This window comes from Mchenga conophoros, linkage group LG1, assembly GCF_057382185.1.
Source record: "Mchenga conophoros isolate Kocher_MC1m ecotype Shallow Benthic linkage group LG1, M_conophoros_male_GT1.1, whole genome shotgun sequence".
Taxonomy (NCBI): Eukaryota; Metazoa; Chordata; class Actinopteri; order Cichliformes; family Cichlidae; genus Mchenga; species Mchenga conophoros.
In genome coordinates this window covers 32,427,890-32,448,197 of record NC_140526.1, presented here as the reverse complement: position 1 = coordinate 32,448,197, position 20,308 = coordinate 32,427,890, and the positions used below count along the sequence as shown (strand labels likewise).

General features: G+C 38.2%; 1 protein-coding gene across 2 annotated transcripts in view; it reads left to right on the top strand.

Moving 5' to 3' along the window:
• Nucleotides 1-20,308, top strand: part of luzp2 (leucine zipper protein 2) — a 157,890-nt gene that overhangs the window by 61,355 nt on the left and 76,227 nt on the right. For both annotated transcript variants that reach the window (XM_085275677.1, XM_085275673.1), the window contains exon 2: nt 19,909-20,026. In XM_085275677.1, the coding sequence (XP_085131803.1) occupies nt 19,909-20,026 (118 nt within the window). The remainder of the gene's footprint in view (nt 1-19,908; nt 20,027-20,308) is intronic.

Below are 20,308 nucleotides of genomic sequence, written 5' to 3'. Positions count from 1 at the left end.
TTATTTGTTCATCTAGGTCCTTAGTTGATGAAACATGACAAAAGACACAAAGAAGATGTTGTGGCTGTGTCTGTTGTTAAAAAGCTTAGCTTAATCAGAAACGTAATACTAAAACATTTCTGACGGTTACCCATTCAAACCATGTCTGCATGCTGCTTTTTGAGAATTCACAAGAAACCTAGACTTGCAAAAAAGGTCGGACTGGGCCAGATTAATGGCCTCAGACCTTTTTGCCATTTCTGCATAAGTGCCCTTTAAAAGATCATTTTTATTGCATTTCTACTCTATTATACAGTTTACAGGGAAGAGAGACAAAACTATAAGAGACAGAGAGAGCATGATGTGCAACAAAGGTTCCAGACAGGATTTAAATTGAAGATCTTATTACTGGGAAACGGATCTGCAAGGCGGTCGAGAAATGACCTCTTAATGTAATTTGACCCCAGCCATTTTTTGCACAACATTGCCAAGATCACTGTTTATTTAAATGAATGTGAATTTTCCATTTTGCCTGTTATCATTTTGAATTTTTTTATTATTATTTTATCTTTTGTATGTATAACTCTAAACTGACTTAAAGTCAGTGGAGTTTTTAAGAATTTGTATTGTAGAATTTATTGAATATGTCAATTTGTAGATATTTGTGTTATACCCCTTAGATTAACTGATGAATTCCAGTGAATTCCAATGTCATTTTCAAATGTAATCTGGGAAAAACATGAAAAAATATGAAAATCGTACCATTCCAAATCCTAAAATCACTAACAGCTCTTTGAGGCTGAATACAGCGTCTTTAGATGTCTTCTCATACGAATTGATGTCCTCCATATTAAATTAAAAATTATTGGAAAATAGAAGGATAAATATCCTATAAAAACATTAAATTAGAATAATAATTTTAAAGGTTAGAGACATAAATCAAGTAGAAAAATGACAGCATCAGTTCTACCCTGTTATAAATGACAACACACACACACACACAGAATAGTCACTTGTTAATATCCCTAAAATATTAATAAATCAACCTTCCAACAAGCTGCTTTAAAAAAAAGAGAAAACGAGGCCATCAGGATGGAGCTTTAACAAAATTAACTAAAAAACAATCTTAGTTTGGTTTCTTGTAAACGTCTAAGCCACTTTTTTCTTATTCCCCAAAAACATTATTTTGATACTCTATTGTTTTTTGATTATTTCATTACGTGTTTAAAAAATTAGGCAAGAATGAAAAAAACTGACTTGGTCAGAGCTCTGTGATACAAAAAAGTGCCATTCAGTTAAATTTGATTCTTTCATGCTTTTTAGATAATCAAAAACATAAATTTAAAGCAAATGTAAATAATGAATAGCGCACATTTGAGGTAAACCATAACAGGCATGAAGAAATTTTGATACCATAACTCTTGCTTTCACACTTTGCAATACACACCTGTTTGACAGCATGTTAATACAAAAATATAATTATCCAATCACATGGCAGCAACCTAAAGCTTTTAGGCATATAGGCAAGACGTCCTGCTTAAGTTCAAACTGAGCGTCAGAATGGGGAAGAAAAATCATTTAAGTGACAGTGAATGTTGCATGGTTGTTGGTGCCAGACAGGCTGATCTGAGTATTTCAGAAGCTGCTGATCTACAGGGATTTTCCCACACAACCATCTCTCGGGTTTGTAGAAAACGATCCTAAAAAGAGAAAATTTCCAATGAACGTCAGTGCTGCTCTGCATGAAAATGCCTTGTTGATGCCAGATGATAAAAGGCAATGGCCAAACTGCTTTAAGCTAATTGGAAGGTAAAAGTAACTGAAATAACCACTTGCTACAACCAATGTATGTAGAAAGGCATCTCTTAACTCGCAGCACGGCAAAACCTTGAAGCAGATGGGCTATGGCAGCAGACGGCCACACTGGGTGCCGCTCCCGTCAGCTAAGAGCAGCAGGCTACAGTTTGCACACATTCACCAAAACTGGATGGAGGAAGACTGAAGAAGCATTGCCTGATCTGTTGAGTCTTGATTTATGATATGAGATTTGTTTGTTAGGATCAAAATTTGGTGTAGTCAACATCAACAAGAAAGCATGCATCCGTGATGCCTTGCATATAGTTCAGGCTGCCGGTGGTGTAATGTTGTATTAGCACATTTTGGGGCCCTTTGTATCACAGCCCACTTGGGTATTGTTGATGCCAGTGTCCATCCCTTTCTAACCACAGTATATGAGTTCTCTTCCTGTTACCAGTAGGGTAACAAACCATATCACAAAGCTCGTTTCTTGAAAATGACAATGACTTCACTGCATTCACATGGTCTGAACACTCATCAGATGTCCAGTTCAAAGTTTTCGGATGTGATGGAATAACAGATTTGTCGCATGGAACTTGCTGATGCTATCATTTCAGTGTGGACCCTGAGCAATGTTTCCAGCACCTTGTTGAGTCTATGGGATAAAGAATTATTGCAGTTCTGAAGACAAAAAAAGTCCAACCCAGTACGTGCAACGTGTACCTAATAAGTGGTGAGTATATTAAATAATTTCACAGACCAGTCTCCAATAACCAAATGCTTCACAGCCATTTAATTGAATATGACCAAAGTTTTTCTCATGCAGAGGACTACAGAGTGATGCTTTAATGACTGAGTTGGTGTTCTGTTTCCATACAGGCTTTAGTTGTTTTTTGGTTTTGCATATAGACACATCATCCTTCACCTACATATAATTGGTGTTGCTTACCTATCCATAAACATGGCAATGAGCAGGAGCAGATGGGAAAGAAGACAGGTATCAAACATGGATTTTAACATTACAAGTTTGGAATACCACACAGTTCCTTTAGAAAGAAAAACACTGGCTAATACTAAGTGTTTAGGAGACTATTTCATGAAATCATATACAATATATGGGTTAGAGTGTTTTAATCTCATCCAGGAAAGAAGTGTGACCATAATCTTTCCATTTAGAAGGAAGTCTGTATAATCCTGTTTCATGCTCAATTAAATGCAGCTGATGCCCATATCTTACCTCACTGTTATGCAAATGGACACTAAAATTGCATTTTCATCAGCATTTAAGCTGCAAGATATGACTATTTTTATGCCATTAATATTCATAGACATGTACCCCTAGTGCAGAAGATTTGAGAAATGAATGATGAACCCATTTCAAAGTGTCCCTTGGCTTAAGGTAAAGTGGCTTCCCCTAGCAAAAATAATCAAATAGTTTGCTCTTTCAGACAAGCTTTCTGAGAAAAACTCCCTTTGCGGTTTACCAAGTGAAAAAGATACTGAGCCAGCAGAGTACAATATAAAGAGCTGGCTGCTGTTTCAATGCAGAAATGTGCTGTGAGACAGGGTCAAGCTGAAAGAGAATCGAGCACATTAAGCATGTTAACAGATGGCAAAGCTTGAGAGGCCAGGTAGCAAGAGTGCAGCAACAAACCATTTGATTGACTGTTTCACTGAAATAGCACAATAAATAGAAGCTGAGTTGTGTCAAGAGGAAGGCAGGCAGAAATGTGTTTTGTTTAACCACCGGATTTGGATTTGAAAGTATGCTGTACCTACCTCACTGTTTCTGCCTAAAAAAGAAGTAGTTCTACACAAAGGGCCAGTTTAACAAAATGAAAATGGAGTGTATGCCAATCCCCAAATAATGCTGATGAGTGTGCTCAGTTTACACGTAATTTACAAAAGTTGCACTGTTTTCCAAATGCAGTTCATTTCAATATGAAATGCCCAATTTGCCAAAAGCCATGCCATTTGGTTTAATGCTTACTAACAGGATAGACACAACTTGTTAATTGTAATCAAAAAGCATATAAACATAGGTAACATGTACGTTAAATGTAGGCTGTTTAATATGGCCTATGTTCATTTAAACATATGAACATAGGTCACGTGTACGTTAAATGTAGGCTACGTTTAATATGGCCTATGTTCATTTAAACATATGAACATAGGTCACGTGTACGTTAAATGTAGGCTACGTTTAATGTGGCAGTCTGGCAGATAGAGTCCTTATAATGGAAACAGGTTTTCGTAGTTGACAAGCAATGATGTAGACCTGTGAGCCATACAACAATAATTTGACATTGTGTTCTGTCGAGTTTTTATATCAGGAGAATTTACATCCCTTCAAGGGATAAAATAAACTAGAAATGCCTGATTGGTAAAAGTTTATTTCCATACTCGTTGATTTGTGGTGCTAGCAATACCACCAAGTAATACCACCCTTAATTAGCTTAGTATTTCTTTTTTTTTTTAACTGTAATAAAACATTATCAAGGAAAAATGTTGATTAATCTAAAGGTATTGATCCGAATAAAAACGTTTCAAACAATCAAAATAATTCAAAACATCCAGTTTAAAAATGGGCTCCTATGTGTTTGATGTAACTAAAGGCCTCATTATTTTTATTTAGGGTCCCAAGTCAACCTTGTTTTCCTTCTACTCTCCAGCCATTTCACTGAATTGCGTTGTACAAGCTGTGACATTCCTGACATAACATGTTGAAAACAACCCTACCACTAAACCTGAAGACTTCCAAGTTTTCTTGTCGCTAATATTGCGTGACTCATTTTGGTCCTCTTCAATGAGCAAATTTATACTTAGGTGGTTTAGTAATTTGTACTTTTTTTATCGCATCACTTCATCTGGCATTCCAAGGAACACGAGTGGAAAAATGTCCCGCTCAGTAATAACTGCCACCATATCAAGTGCCAGATGTGAGACTTGCTTTTCTTCGGCATATAATAACGACGTGTTAGTGAACGGGGCCCAAAGTGGCCATTCAGTAATGTTTCATTAAATATTTGCAAGTAATTTCCAGAAAGAAATGAGACATTCCAAATGCACTTCTAAATATGAAGGGAAATTTCACAGGGGGATTCACATAAACAAAAAAACATGAAACTATTTTAATTTGTATTATTTATTTGAATTTAATTATGCATGACCCAAATCACATGTTTTTTCTTTATTCTTTAAATATTCAAATATTCTTTTGAATATTTAGGTCTCTTTAAACCTCTGTAATCATTTTCTGGATGCCATATAAAATAACATTAAGTAGCTCCGTCATATGCTGTTTGAAGTATGTTCACAAATGATTTAGTTAAAAACCAAACCGTTAGTGGATGATCGGCCGTGATGTGGTACGTTCTTATTCCTGCTCTTGCTGCTCATAAAATAATTAATTTAGAAAAGCCTAATTTTCTTCTGTGCTCATGCTACTGTAAATAGCCCTGCTCCAGTATTCAGCTTTTAGCACCCAACACTCAGTACTCATATTTATTAGAGAAGGCAATGGCAGCACTGTCTTATGAAGAAACTTATCAAAAAGTGGTAACTGAATAATTTTCAAAATGGGGAGTGTAGAGGGAAACATATTTTTAAATGCTCTTCCTGTCGGTCTTAAGGAAGACCACAGATGGCCATATTCATTCTTATCAACCTAGGGTGAAGACCTCTATTAACCTTGGTTCATTTCAGTCTTTTTTAATATTGGTGATGTTTGTAGGCATGATAGATAATTTTCCTTTCAATAGAGCATAATGTGGCACAGTTCATGAAAAGCAAAGTAAATGGGTTGCAGATTAGGGTTGAATTCTATACTTAATATGCTAATAAGTGTAATTATAATTTTGATAAGAAATTCATGGAGATCAAGGAGAGAATCTCTGCCTTGACTTAATATATCACCCAGTTTATGTGTCTCACTGTTAGCTTCTCACTTTTTGTGGAATTTGGCTGAAGACAGATTCAGATCAGATCTTTTTCATTGTGCATTACAGCAATGCATGCATGACATGAAAAGCGTGATTCTTGAAGGTGGAGGACATCTGTGTCCGATGTTTATGTTGTTAAAGCCTACTGTCATCTGTCATCTTACTCATTAGACAGAACCCTGTCCTGGTCACCACTTTATTCAAAGTGTGTGGTTGTTATGACTTTTTGCATGCATGCATACTTACACTCTTCAAACTGCCAAGAGCCCTGTTAAAGAGAAACAGTGTGTACTTATCACCAGGCAGTAAAACTGAAACATTTCAAAGGAACAACGGAATGGGTTGTCAACATGATGTTTTTTCAACTCAACTTAGATTATTTAAACAAACTGGGCAAGCTACTATTAATATCTGCAACCAATTAACAGTTAGTTTACTGTAAAATACATAGCTTAACTTCACATATTATAAGAAATAATTGAAATAAATACTGTAATACTTTTCCAAAAAGCTGGGAAATTAAATGTGAGGGAATAACACTGTTGCCACCATGACTCTAGGTAAAAGCTTGTCTGACTGTTGTAATTAAATCAATGCATTTATGAAACAAACTATTCTCTTGTTTACAACAACACTTTGATATGAAACCCTGAACCAGAGTCGACATAGCACCCCCCTTTGAGTGCTTGCAAAGTACGTACAAAAGACTGTGCATCAAAGACACTGCAAACTCTGGGAAACTCTGTCATCATCCTCGCCATCACCTGAAATATGCTCGATCCCATAACATATTACTATGAGAGACAGTTTCCCAAGCCTTTGGGCTGTTTTCAAAGAACACACACACACACACATATGTATATATATATATATGTATATGTATACATATATATGTATATGTATATATATATAATTTTGTATAATTTTGTATTGTTCGATACATATGCGTACCGAACCGAAAGCACTGTATCGAACGGTTCAATATCGATACGAATATCGTTGCACCCCTAATATATATATATATATTAGGGGTGCAACGATATTCATAATTTGGCTGAAGACAGATTCAGATACGATATTCGTATCGTTGCACCCCTAATATATATATATATATATTAGGGGTGCAACGATATTCGTATCGATATTGAACCGTTCGATACAGTGCTTTCGGTTCGGTACGCATATGTATCGAACAATACAAAATTTGTAATTTATTTTATCAACTTTCCTTCTGACGATGCTGTCTGTGTTGAGCGCTCAGTGAATCTGCGTTCGACTACTCCGCCTGGGGTCGACAGTGCAGCCTAGGCGGAGTAGTCGAACGCAGATTCACTGAGCGCTCAACACAGACAGCATCGTCAGAAGGAAGAGCGCAGGGCAAGCTAGCGAGACAGAAGTTAAGCTCTCCTTACAACATGGACCTCCCCCACTCTCATTCAGATCTGGCGTTTGGAATTATTTTGGTTTTCATGTGACGTATGACCCTGAAGGTAAGCGAGTCATGGACTAAAGTAAAACAGTATGTTGGATGTGCCATGCAATGCTCAATTACATGGGTGGGAACTAGTTAGCGCAGTTAGCTCGTTAACGTGTTGGCCATCTAGCCCCATGCACGGGGCGATCGGCGGTAGCTCGTTAACGGAGATTTGCCGTGTTGTGGCGTTAAGGTCATTTCAACGAGATTAACCTGAAAGCACTAGTGGGAACACAACGAATATGACTGCACATTTACGCCAACATCATCCTAGTGCAAAGACAAGTGGAAGCAGAAAAAAAACAAGCAAGCATGCTACTAGCTTTAGCCGAGTCATTTAGACAGCTGTTTAATATGCTGCTGAGAATATAGCCCAGAAGAAGCGGATAGTATAGCTTTTATTTTGGAAAGAGACATGGGGTGTCTGGCCCATTGCTACGGGCCATTCGATCCCTATACAACTGTTGCAAGAGCTTGGTTCGCATTGCCGGCAATAAGTCGGACTCGTTCCTGGTGGGTGATGGGCTCCGCCAGGGCTGCCCTTTGTCTCCGGTTCTGTTCATAATTTTTATGGACAGGATTTCTAGGCGCAGCCAAGTGGCGGAGGGCTTTCGCTTTGGTGGTCTCAGAATCTCATCTCTGATTTTTGCAGATGATGTGGTTCTGTTGGCTTCATCGGGTGAGGGCCTCCAGCTCGCACTGGAACGGTTCGCAGCCGAGTGTGAAGCAGCGGGAATGAGGATCAGCACCTCCAAATCTGAGGCCATGGTTCTCAGCCGGAAAAGGGTGGAGTGCCCACTCCGGGTCTGGGATGAGTTCCTGCCCCAAGTGGAGGAGTTCAAGTATCTCGGGGTCTTGTTCGCGAGTGATGGGAGAAGGGAGCCGGAGATCGACAGACGGATTGGGGCTGCAGCTGCAGTAATGCGGACGCTGCACCGGTCCGTCGTGGTGAAGAGGGAGCTGAGTGTAAAAGCGAAGCTCTCAATTTACCGGTCGATCTACGTCCCTACCCTCACCTATGGCCACGAGCTGTGGGTAGTGACCGAAAGAACGAGATCGCGGATACAAGCGGCAGAAATGAGCTTCCTCCGAAGGGTGGCTGGCCTCTCCCTTAGAGATAGGGTGAGAAGTTCGGCCATCCGGAAGGGGCTCAGAGTAGAGCAGCTGCTGCTCCACATCGAAAGGAGCCAGCTGAGGTGGTTCGGGCATCTGACAAGGATGCCCCCTGGGCACCTCCTTGGTGAGGTGTTCCAGGCATGTCCCACCGGGAGGAGGCCCCGGGTCAGACCCAGGACACGCTGGAGAGATTATATCTCTCGGCTGGCCGAGAGATATAATCGTTAGCTTACTATGCAAACATGACAAGTGAAATCTCCCGCAGCTTAAACATGTGAGAGGTTGATCGCGCAGAGAATCGCTGAGCTTATGTGAGTGCGTGTGTAAAAGCAGCAAGATTTATATTTGACTACGATGACCTGGATGACTGAGAACCTTCACAAACAGATATATATTTTAGTTCTGCTGAGCCAAATAAGACAGGTCAGGGTGAAGAAGTGACAGCCAAAGAAAAGCTTACCACAAAACGGAAAAGTTATGACAAATCAGATTATAAGGCAAAAAGAAAGTGCAGCTTTATGGTTTCATGGACAAAAGAATTTCTGTGGCTGCAATATGACGAGCTAAATAACCAGGGCTGCACATAAGTGGTCCGCAGGTGCGCATTCGCTGTCAAAATAAAAAACACGCACAAGGGTTAGGGTTAAATTTAAAAACGGTACTTTTGAGTTAAAATATATATTTATAATTTTAATAAATGACAAATTAAAAAGGCATGAACATTTTTTTTGTATCGAAAAAATATCGAACCGTGACACCAAAGTATCGAACCGAACCGTGAATTTTGTGTATCGTTGCACCCCTAATATATATATATATATATAATGTAGTTTTTTTTGCCCACAGGAGGCAAACTTTTAACTCTTTGTACATTGTTTAATGTACGTGTGATCTGGCTGCACTTTTTTCTTGCTTTTGTATATTTTGTCATTCCTTCATTACACTTCCCATTCGTCGGGGACTGAAGCAATAATATGAGTAAAGCACTATAATGCAGTTTGTACCTCCAACTGCCTAATCACTTACTGTCTGGTGTATTAGTATCTTATGCTGCTTAGCACTGATATTAGTTGAATAGTAAAGTGATATCTAAATGTCTTATACTATGGCTAAATATGAAAAACCAGTGAATTATTTCCTAAGACGGTTTATAAGAAATCACTAAATGTAAACTTAGGCTGAACAGGTAATTGAGAATTCTATGTCAAATTATTTGTTGAGGTCATTCAAAAAAACAACAAAAAAAACACAGCTTGTAGCTGTGTAGAAAAATCACAGTCCTGCAACTTGAGAGTGGGTGGTTCTTTGCCTCGGGATGATCTGTGCAAAACTAGCAACAACATCAGAAACAACATACCCAAACAAATATCCACCAGAGACAGTGGTGCATTCCTGAGCTCATAAACTGTGCATTTAATATGATTTGTAAGACAGAGGAGGAATGAAAATGCAGAACTCACAGTGGTAGTTAGGTTTTTAGGAAAGGCAGGAGGTTATGACATCGCAGGGGCGACGTTTTCCAGGGTGGCGAGGATGTGGGAGTTTCGGATAATGGCTCAATTCCAAAACAGTAAAGCAAAATGTGTGCAGCAGAATATTTTCTTTTGAAAGTGAGTGGATAGCTGTAAATAGGCCAGTATACATTTTTTTCTATAACACCCGGTGATCACATTTGAAGGCAGCAGATGTAAAGGTTAAAATTTTAAAAAACAACAACATAGGATCCCCATACTTTAATAATTGGAGCTGAAAATGCTTTTTTTGTTTCCCACTTTTAACCTTCTGCACTTTGAATGTTGTCTTTTTTTTACAGACCTACAGATTTCTCAATTTTATATGGAATTTGCCACATTTACTAATTTACTTGTGATGTGATTTTTAGATATTTATACACCGTGCCCTCAAAAACTCCATAAATTAAAAAACAAATACACTGCTGTTTTTGTAGTGCAGTGCATTACATCAAATTCTGTTTGTGCAAAAGTTTTTATAAAGGATATCTTTTTAATGAAATGATAAAAGGAAATTAATAAACAATAATCACAGTACTTTGCATATGGATAGTTATCTTTTTTTCGTATTGCCATGTTATGTGCTCTAGTTTTCTATGATTGTGCTTAGTGTTAGGTTGCAGGTCATGGATCATAGAATAAACCCAAGCAAAACAAACTCATTGCCATTCAGCTTTATTGTGTGATTCAGTGAAGATCAACAAGGTTGTCTAGTGAGTCATCTCGCTTGTTTTTAACTCTCTGCTCTTAAGTTGTGAGACAAGACTTACTTCACTCCATCCATTCATTCTTTTCTGCTTATCCTTATCAGGGTTGCAGGATCCTATCCCATCTACCATAGGGTACACAATGGACAGTCTGCTGTAGGGATAACACAGGGATAGGGACAAGCCTTCACACCTATGGGCAATTTAGTATGACTAATTAATGTAACCTCACTAATTGCATGTGTTTGGACTGTGGGAGAAAGCAAGAGTACTCAAGAAACAATGGGTGAAGGGGAGTCCGCACAGAAAGGCCCAAGCCAGATGGTGGAGTCAAACACTGGACCTTCTTGCTTTGAGGCAACGATGCTAACCGCAGCGCTACTATGTCGCGGTCAACTTACTTCCCTGACTAACTTCTCTCTGCACATGTATATTTGCTTTGTATTTCATAATGTTAGTCCAAAGTTTGGCCAATAGGTTTGCTTGTAAATTTTAACATGGTGCAGATTTTTCACCACAACAACAGAACACTAATACTTTGGACGTACCCAAAGAGCAAGCTTCTGCAAGTTCAGTCAAGGCCTCAGTAACTGTCAGTCTGCCTGCAGTCAAACAATAGATTCAGTCTCGCCTATAGTCCAAATTGAGAATCCATCCGCCAGCGGGTTTCTCATCCAGATCAGAGTGGTGCACCAGCAGGGTAGTTAACCAGTAATCAAGTCACATCCGTCATCCAATTCCAAATTCTCCACCTCACACGCCCCCCTCCCTCCCTCCCTGCTGGCTGGCTTAACTCGTCCTCTTGTGTTTTCCCTGAGTGACACTTGGAAGTTGGGAAGAGGCTTCACTGATTGCCCTTGATGTGAATCAGATGCATCTGTCTGCTTGTTGCCAGTTCTCAACTTCTTAGCTATCGGTCAGATGAGAGGAAACAAGACTAATAGAGAGAGGCCTATCTTTCAGATAAATGCTATTTTTCACTAGTGTGGTGATTACATTTAAAACAAAAACTGGATTTATGCAAGTGTCATAAGATAAGATCTTACAATTTATTAAGGCTATGTGGCATTTATATGTAAATAAATACCATTGTTAATATTAATTATTTATTTTTGTTTTTTAGTTGTGCTTCGAGAACACATAGAGGTGTTCTGTTAACCAACAAATAAGATTTTATCTCCTCCTCCTATGGCTGAACCTCGACACTAATCATTTAAAATATATGCTGATCAAATTCTTGGTGAACAGGTTTTTTTTTTTTTTTACTATTTCTTGGCCAATATTCTACTGAAAGCCTGAGTGTTTCAGTTGTCAGATCAATTCAGGATTATAGTGGTAGTGTTAATATCCTGAGGTTGCCTCTGGTGCACAAACAACATGTCCCTTGTACCACTCTCTGACAAGGCTGGAAACAAAGCTGGATTAGACATTGTCATATAACGTCTCTGAGGGAAAAGGTGAGGCTCTCCCACATGTACGAAATTGCTTTATCACTGATGTCTGGCAGCGTATGGCTTTAAAGTAAACAAAAAAGTCCGAGCTCAATCCAGCTTGATTATAACACAACAATTAGTGAGGCTGGAATCACAGTGTTGTAGAGCTTTGAAAAACAAGAATGGGTGGAATTGCATTAGATACACTCAAATTCGAGATTTAATTGTATCTGGCAACCACAAGAGGTTCCTGGGATGCTTTAAAAGCAATGATTTGCGCGATCGAATTCTGTAGATTAGAGGTTGTTCTATAGGAAGACAAAATGTGTCACATCAAGATCATATAGTAAGCTGAAGAAACACAAAGTAATGGCACTTTGGCAGATACACATTGTGTAAAACACAAGAGGAATGTTCACAAAACAAACAGGGGTGTCGATATGCACTTAGTCAGAAAATGAGCTTGACTTTGACTTGGTTAATTTGGAAGCAAATGCAGCTTTACCAGGCATGGAGCTGGTCTGATTGAGAGGATATCATGTCACTGTGAAAATGATTCGGATTGTAGGTGACAATGGAAAGAGCACAGTGGATTGTCTGATGAGCTCAGCCCAAGCAGAAAATAGAGAAATGCACTGAGGATTTAAAGGATTTAGTTCTCCTTTGCATTTCACTGAAGGTATATTCTACTAATTTGAAAAATAAACATTATACACTGTGCGAAACAAACAGAAAAACTTCTACATATCTAGAAACGGTATTGTTTCTAAGTGCATGTAGACATGTCGAGGGAAAGTAACTGCCATATGCATGAAAATGCCTGCCAGTAATCATTGAATTATTCATCTAATATGCTAAATATTTCTATTTCAATGCCTTAGAGCTTCCCACCGGTGAGAAATTGCATAACTTAGGTAATGAGCAAATTAGAAGAAATCACCTTTCAAGGATGAGATCTTGGAGACATATATATATGCTGGATAGTTTACATGATTGACCAGAGGTTGGCAGTTGAGATATGTGTTTATTTTTATGGTATCATAGCTAAAAATAAATAAATAAGAAAAAATATAATGATTTTTATATGTTTATGATGATGTTTATAGATGCACTGCAAGATTATCATGCATCAATAAAATTTTATAAACATCACCTGCAATTTGACAGGAATCTTCTAGATGAGTGATGTTTATTTGTGGCATTAATAATGCTAGTAACCAGTTACTAGCATTATTAACTGTAGTCATCTTGTAAAGTATCTATTAACTAATATGTGATTGTGAATTATGTGTTATCAAGTTCTTCAGCTTGATGGCCACACAGAGCAGAAAGCTGCACAATTATGTAATTTTTTCGAATGTTTAGATGATGTAAAGTACAAGAAAGAGAGCGTGAGAATATCTGCATTTATTACTCATGTGTAAAATTGGTTTACACTATTTTAATTTCATCTGTCGAAATGATATAATACTTACATGCAAATTGCTCTTTACTTAATTGTTTTGTAACAGATTCATCCAAGCTTTATTATTCAATGGTACTTGCTTTGAAAATCATTGTTTAAAAGTGATTATTTTGTGTTATGTGATTTGATTGACTCTTTGTTTTTCTTTTTTATTCAGATCACTATTGGCTTACTGCTCTGCTTTTTATCAAGTGCTGCATCATTGTTCCAAACTATTTGGAGTAATCACCTTTTAAACTTCAAACTAAACATGATGTCTGAATTTCATCTTAAAAGCTCATAAACAATGCATGCTTGTGGTATTGTAAAAAGGGATGAACATTATTTAGATTGTCAAAAAAGTGAATTGTGCATTAAATATTATATCCTAATATAGCCATCCATCATCTTACCATTCGTTCATCCAGGCATCTATTGCTGTTTATGATCAAATATTAGTGGGGATTGTTAAGTAATAGCTATATGCCACTGATATCCTGATAACATAAATAATTCTAGGCCGGCATTGATTTTCATACCAGGTAAATAATAATAAACTGTAGAGAACTCTTAAAAAGGTCTATACCCACACCTAAATATTTCAGTTCATCTGTTTTGTAAAATCCTCTAAGTGCTAATTCAGTTTACATGTTCTTTTATGACTTTTTGTGTTGCGTTTAGTGAAATGTCAAATGCATATAGAATCTTCATGTCCTGAAATGTTGAGATGATTGAGGTCTCTGAATTGTTTTGACCTTTCCTGACAAAGCAAAAATTGACTTCCTCACAAATTGTTTCACTTTATCCCCCAACTAAACAGTTAACGAAGATGGTAGTGTCAGGCATCCCTGACATGCATGCAATTAATATTCCCTGCTGTCTGCATTGTTTATACAACAGCTGGTAAACATGACTGACTTTTGTTGCAGATGTTGGATGGTGGTCATGCTCTGCTAGAGGAATATATTAATTCGCTGACAGGCCCTGGGCTCTCCCTGCTATTAAAACTATTTATTTACCCCCTTCTAATGGCATAATTAATCCAGCCTGAAATTGGTAGTACCACATAAACCGCTGTCTGCCCATAATCTGCATGACGGCAAATGAACTCCTTTTATGCTAGCTATTGGCTTCTGTGGTGGCTTCCTTGTAAAATATTAAATGTTTGGTCCTGCAGTCAGAGGCATAGCATGGTGTTTTAGCATGCTGGCATACCTGTCTGCTTTTGGTGTGTAGTTTTATTTTCTAGTCCAAGAACTGGAAGAAATGGTCACGGATGAATATGGACTTTGTTTTTTTTAATCAGATAGTTATGTATTGTAAAAACATTGACGTAAAAACTGACAGTTTTTATACATCCTTATGTTTTTATGATATCATACTGTTCAAATTTAGCCCTCTAAGTGCTGTTAGCTAATCTTAGTTTTCTATACCGAAAAAGAAAAACATGGCAACTTAGGTCTTTCTCCAAAGTGCTTTTAATTCATCCACACAGAAATTAATCAAGTATTGAACATTTTTTTGCAGTGTACTCATGCACATTCAGTAATTATGAAGGCTTGCTGACAAATAAGGCCTTTGCAAATAAGCCAACTTATCATATCAAGATTGCTGTCACAATTGATGGGTAATTATGTTTTCTGTCTGGGTGCTATATCACATCCCTCTGACACATCAATTGACAGGCCAGGTTGCAGGGGACACTAAATAATACCTGGGGAGAAATATACCATGAGGCTTCCCAGCAGCAATTTGGGAGTAAACTTCAAGGCAAAACAGAGTTTAAGAAACCTTTTGGCTAGATGTTTATTTTGATCATCGAATTATCTGCATAGTTGACAGGTGAACTGAAAGACTGACAGAGACCCAATTCAGCTGTGAGTGGGTGTTGAAACATCTGGTAGTAAAGAAACATCCAAAGACACTAAGCCCAGAGGGATCCTTTAATTTGTCCTTGTCTGAACCAGTGACTCCCTCACAGATTTTCCATAAATAACTGAATTCCTGTTGGGGAGGGAGAGACCTGCTTACACACAGAGGTTTTAATTTATTTATTTATCATATTTTGTGTATTTATTCATATATCTTCCATGAATGCTGCTAATCAGACAGTGGTAGAAAATATCCTCTACATCATTGTATTGAGTTTTACTGATCTCATTTTTTTTTACATGAAAAAAATTCTTTTAAATTCTTTTAAGCTGTTTATAATTCCACAGTTCATCCACTTCTGAGCAATACACAATATTAAAATAAGTTCAAATAAGGTAACGACAATGGACAGATGCTTGTCACACAACACAGTATAGCCGGCAATACTGTCCAGTATTACATTCAAATCTTAGCACTATGAATACTTGATATAGATTACTCATTAATTATATACAGTACAGATTTGAGTCATTCTTTATTTATTTATATTTTTCTTACAAGGACTACATTTCTTTACAATTTCTGTGTTTTTAAGTAGTCTCGGGCTTTAGGCTTTCAAAGTTTTTCCTTAGACATTGGCTGCTTTTTCACTAACTTTTTCAGCTTAGCCTTTGATTTTTTTCTTTTATATCCAGAGGAATGTTTCTGTAAATCATTTAAGCATAAAAAGGCACCTAACTCAAGGGATGAAACAGTTTTGTTTCCACACACAACAGACAACTTAGTAGAAAACCAATTATAAAGCGTGACTTGAGGCACTTGAAAAATGAAAAATATTCATAGTCCATCTCCTATTAACAGTGGACCATGAGCTCCTGTACTATATCTCTCTATGAGTGCACAACGCAACCTTGGATACCTTTATTGAGCCATTGCTTGGATGTTGACTCTAATGTTCAGTGTTGTCTCCCTTAGCCTCTGCAGTTCCATTTCATACTGCAGGGTCTGCCTCATATAACTCAGAGACCTGCTGTGACTCCAAGGGCAAAGAAATATTTGTCCTCAATAATCAGATCCTATAAGAGATGCCTCCCTCGCAATCTCAGGAGTTTGATGAGTATCATAAAGGCAGTCAAATACTGATTTCAATCTGCAGATGCCTGGGAAGAAAGATTTCATTATCTCAAACACCATGGCTTTATGACCACGTGCTTGGTGGTGCCATTTCTGACCATAAGCCTTTTTTTGTCAAGCATTTGTCAGGCATTCTGGTTGTCATTATCGTCATTAACGTCACTGAATTGCAAAAAAGGGCGATCTTTGTTTCACAGAACCCAGCTAGAACACTGAACTTTTGGGAGGTCATGGTACAATCATGCAGCTGTTACCATTTGTTTTCTCTAATGAGCAGTTTATAGTAGATTGGGAAGAAAAATAATCAGACTTCATCTCAGTAGCTTGTAATATACCGTATTTCCCGGACTACAAAGCGCACCTGAATATTAGCCGCACAAGCTAAAATCAGGGGAAAATCCTGTTTTGTACATACATTAGCCGCACCTGACTAAAAGCCGCAGGTGTTTCAATGTTGACTTATCATATGTAAGAGAATATGCACAAAGGGAATTGTCAGGAAAGAGATGGCTGTTTGGAGACACACCCCTTTTATTAATATTTTGAAAAACAAGTTATGGGTACATATTTGCACATGTAGTACATACAGTAACCTACAGCACACCAGAAAAATAGATTCGGACTACCTTTTAGGCTCAGGTGCAGTGACACGGCTTTAACAAGAAGAAAAGTCAGTCATTCACCATCTTTCTCTTCTTCCTGCGCTCTAAAACCACCAAAGTCCTCTTCTCCAATGTCGGAAACGAACAGGCTCAGGATGGCTTCGTCATCCACTCTCCGCTTCTCTCCTTCGTTGTCACTTTCAAAACCAAAGAAATCCTCGTTGTCAGTGTCAGAGTCGAACACCCTCAGAAGGGCCGTGGCGGTGTCCTCCTCTCCATCATGCAGCAGTCCAGCCCTTCAAAATCCGTTGGTGATCGTGGATGTTTTCGCACTTTTCCACGCTGTCAGAATCCACCGGTGGAGTTGGGCATAACTTGCTTTTCGCAAGTTTATCGCCGCTCGTCATCCACGCCTCCCGCTGAATGCGTAGCGCTACTTTGAAGTTTGTTTTTCGCGCTACTTCGTACGGCACTACGTTGCCTGGCGGACGGACATGTGACTAACATACCACTCTTGAACCCCGATCCTTCCGCCAGGCAACGTAGTGCCGTACAACAGCGGAACAAACAAAACAAATCGTCTTACGATATCACAAAAATCATGGAAAATCCATAGAAAAGCCGCACCTGACTAAAAGCCGCAGGGTTCAAAGCTTGTGCAAAAAGTAGCGGCTTATAGCCCGACAATTACGGTACATGTTTCTGCGTCAATGGGCCTCAAATTATGGGTCTTATTCATTTCACAGCTACCCAAGGGTCTATTCCATTGGGTAATGAATATTATGGCAGACAGGGAGGGCTCGCTCACCCCATCTTCCTCTTGTTGCTTGAACCTGTAATAAATTTCCTGCCATTGCCATATGGTACCAAGTCATGTGTGGGATTCAATATGCCATGTTATTTATTTATTTCCCAGGTGTTGCTTTTCTGTTAGTGATTTATGTGTTATTGTGTGTGATCTCCGTCTGGGATCTATGACATGGGTTGTGGAGGGTTTTTTGGAAGACGGCCCGAGTTGAAACACAGCCATGGGTACAGAATATTGTAGCAGTCGAGTGATGCTAGGACAGTCAGGAATAGGGAATGGTCAGCAACATTTTGTAGTAGTGATTCATGTAAAGAGAGAAGGGCAAGTGAGAAGATTTGTGGCTACCCAGCAAGTATTTAGCAACAAATATCTATGTTAAGTTCATATGCTTGTGCTGTCCTTCAGCATTTCTGATAATGTGAGGAAGTGAGCAGAGAAAGTTCTTTTGGTCTTTTCAGTTGTGCCATGGAAAAAATAAATATATTTTTTAACAGTGTTAGGGTTGTTTCTTTTCTTCTCCATATGATGGTTCAGATATTTAACTTGGTTTTATTTCTTAGTAACCCTATCTCATGAAACGCATCAAGAAAAAAAAATGCCATCCAAACTTTATTTTTTCCATCTCTCTTCCTTTTTCATTTTTTTCATGTTGTTGGAATAAAGTTGATCTTTGACCCAAAATTTGTCAGAAATTCTTAAATTGTACTGTATCACAAAAACAGTGCAGATATACAGATTGGGATCATTAATACCAATAAATCAAGCATGCTGTGCGCATTACTGCCTCATACATTATCTTTGAGCCTCAGCTCTAATATTATGGTGACACATTATATCAATGTGATTACAAATCACTCATTTCTCTCAGAGTCCAAGGAACCATTACTGCTGCTACTGCTGCATAACTTGACTCTAACTGGTACGCATGGAGAAGTGTTTGAGACAGCCCATGCTGTAGAAATGCTAAGTCAAGAGAAATAGATGTTAGGGCTATGAGGGGGTCCCTGGGAGATTTTGCTCCACAAAAGTGGAAAAAACATGTTAAAAGTATATATGTGTATATAATGTGTCTGTGTGTGTTTTTTTTTTTACAGCACCTATCCAAAGTCCAGAGGTACGGCGGATGGGCTATTTTGTGACGGCTATTTTAAACCATCCCAATTAAATTCAAGAGGTCATCACAGTAATCAAATTTGCAGGCTTTAGGGGAAATTAGAACCTCTGGGCTATTTTATTTGCAGGGTAACTACATTCAGATATGCTTAATTTCAAACACCTCCCAGAAGAGTTGTCTCCTTGAGTCAGTAAACAAGGATGTTAGATTAAATGAAAAATAGATTTTCCGTTATTAGATTGTTTTCCAACAGTGAAAGTGCACGTGTAGTAAACTGGAAGTCTTTTAACTCAATTAAGGGAGCAAGATGGGAATTATGTTGTTATCTTTAGCTGCCAAAAGCCAAATATAACACATCATATTTTAGTCAAGTCCTGGGCTATTGCTGATTTTGTATCTGCTCACCATGGCCCCCTAATCACTTTTTTGTGCCCTGATCTTTAGTAGATCTCTCAGTGGGGATTATAGTGTGTCATTAAGAATGAAAAATAATATCTTTATTAGGGCTATAGTTCATGCAAACATGCTGTGAAATATTATTTGCCTCTCTGGAAGCTCAGTAACAAATGACAAGAACGCCTCTGCACTGCCGTTCAATAGAGTTTGGAAAAGGGAAACACAGGATTTGACAAATGTGCCCTGCAGAATGTGTTCCTTAATAATTGGTTGGACTACATGAATATTTAAATGGAAATGCAAGGTTATACCTCTGGTCAAAAGACCTATCTCTGTAAAATGAGCCTTCACTAAATTGGTTGATTGAAAGGAATAGATTTTTTCCCCCATCTTTCTGTCGTAGACTGTGCCGAGTAGATATTAGGTTTCTCTCTTTTTGCTCTACCCTTTAGCTTTAACGATGGTGCTCTTAATCTGGTTGAAACACCTCGTTCTCCTAAGGGTGCCAATAAAGAGTGGATTTTTTTAGCTAGTGGCAAACACTTAATAGTGAAATTTCATTCCTTCATTCTCTCAACAGACAAAGTTACGATGGGCTGGAAAAGAAGCTAAAGGAAGTCTTCACTGAACGAAGCAGCATTCTGCACCAGCTCTCCAAGACTTCAAAGGAACTGGACAGCATAAAAGGCAACCTTCAGGTTGAACTTTTACTGTTTCTCTTTTTTTCTTTGCAATGTTTGAAAGTTTATTCGGTTATTCGTAGAGCGCAGACTGGGTAAGTCATTTTTTGGCATGAATAAAAATCCAGGGCTTAGAAGTAGACGACCAGAAATCCAACATTATCGGGAAATTTCAACATAAGGATGGATTCAGCATGGTCCCATTCTCTTCTCAGGACCTTTAGCTGTCACTGATAATCTCCTCAAATTACATTTACTAAAACTTTAAGTACAGTAATTTTTTTTATTAGCGTTGATATC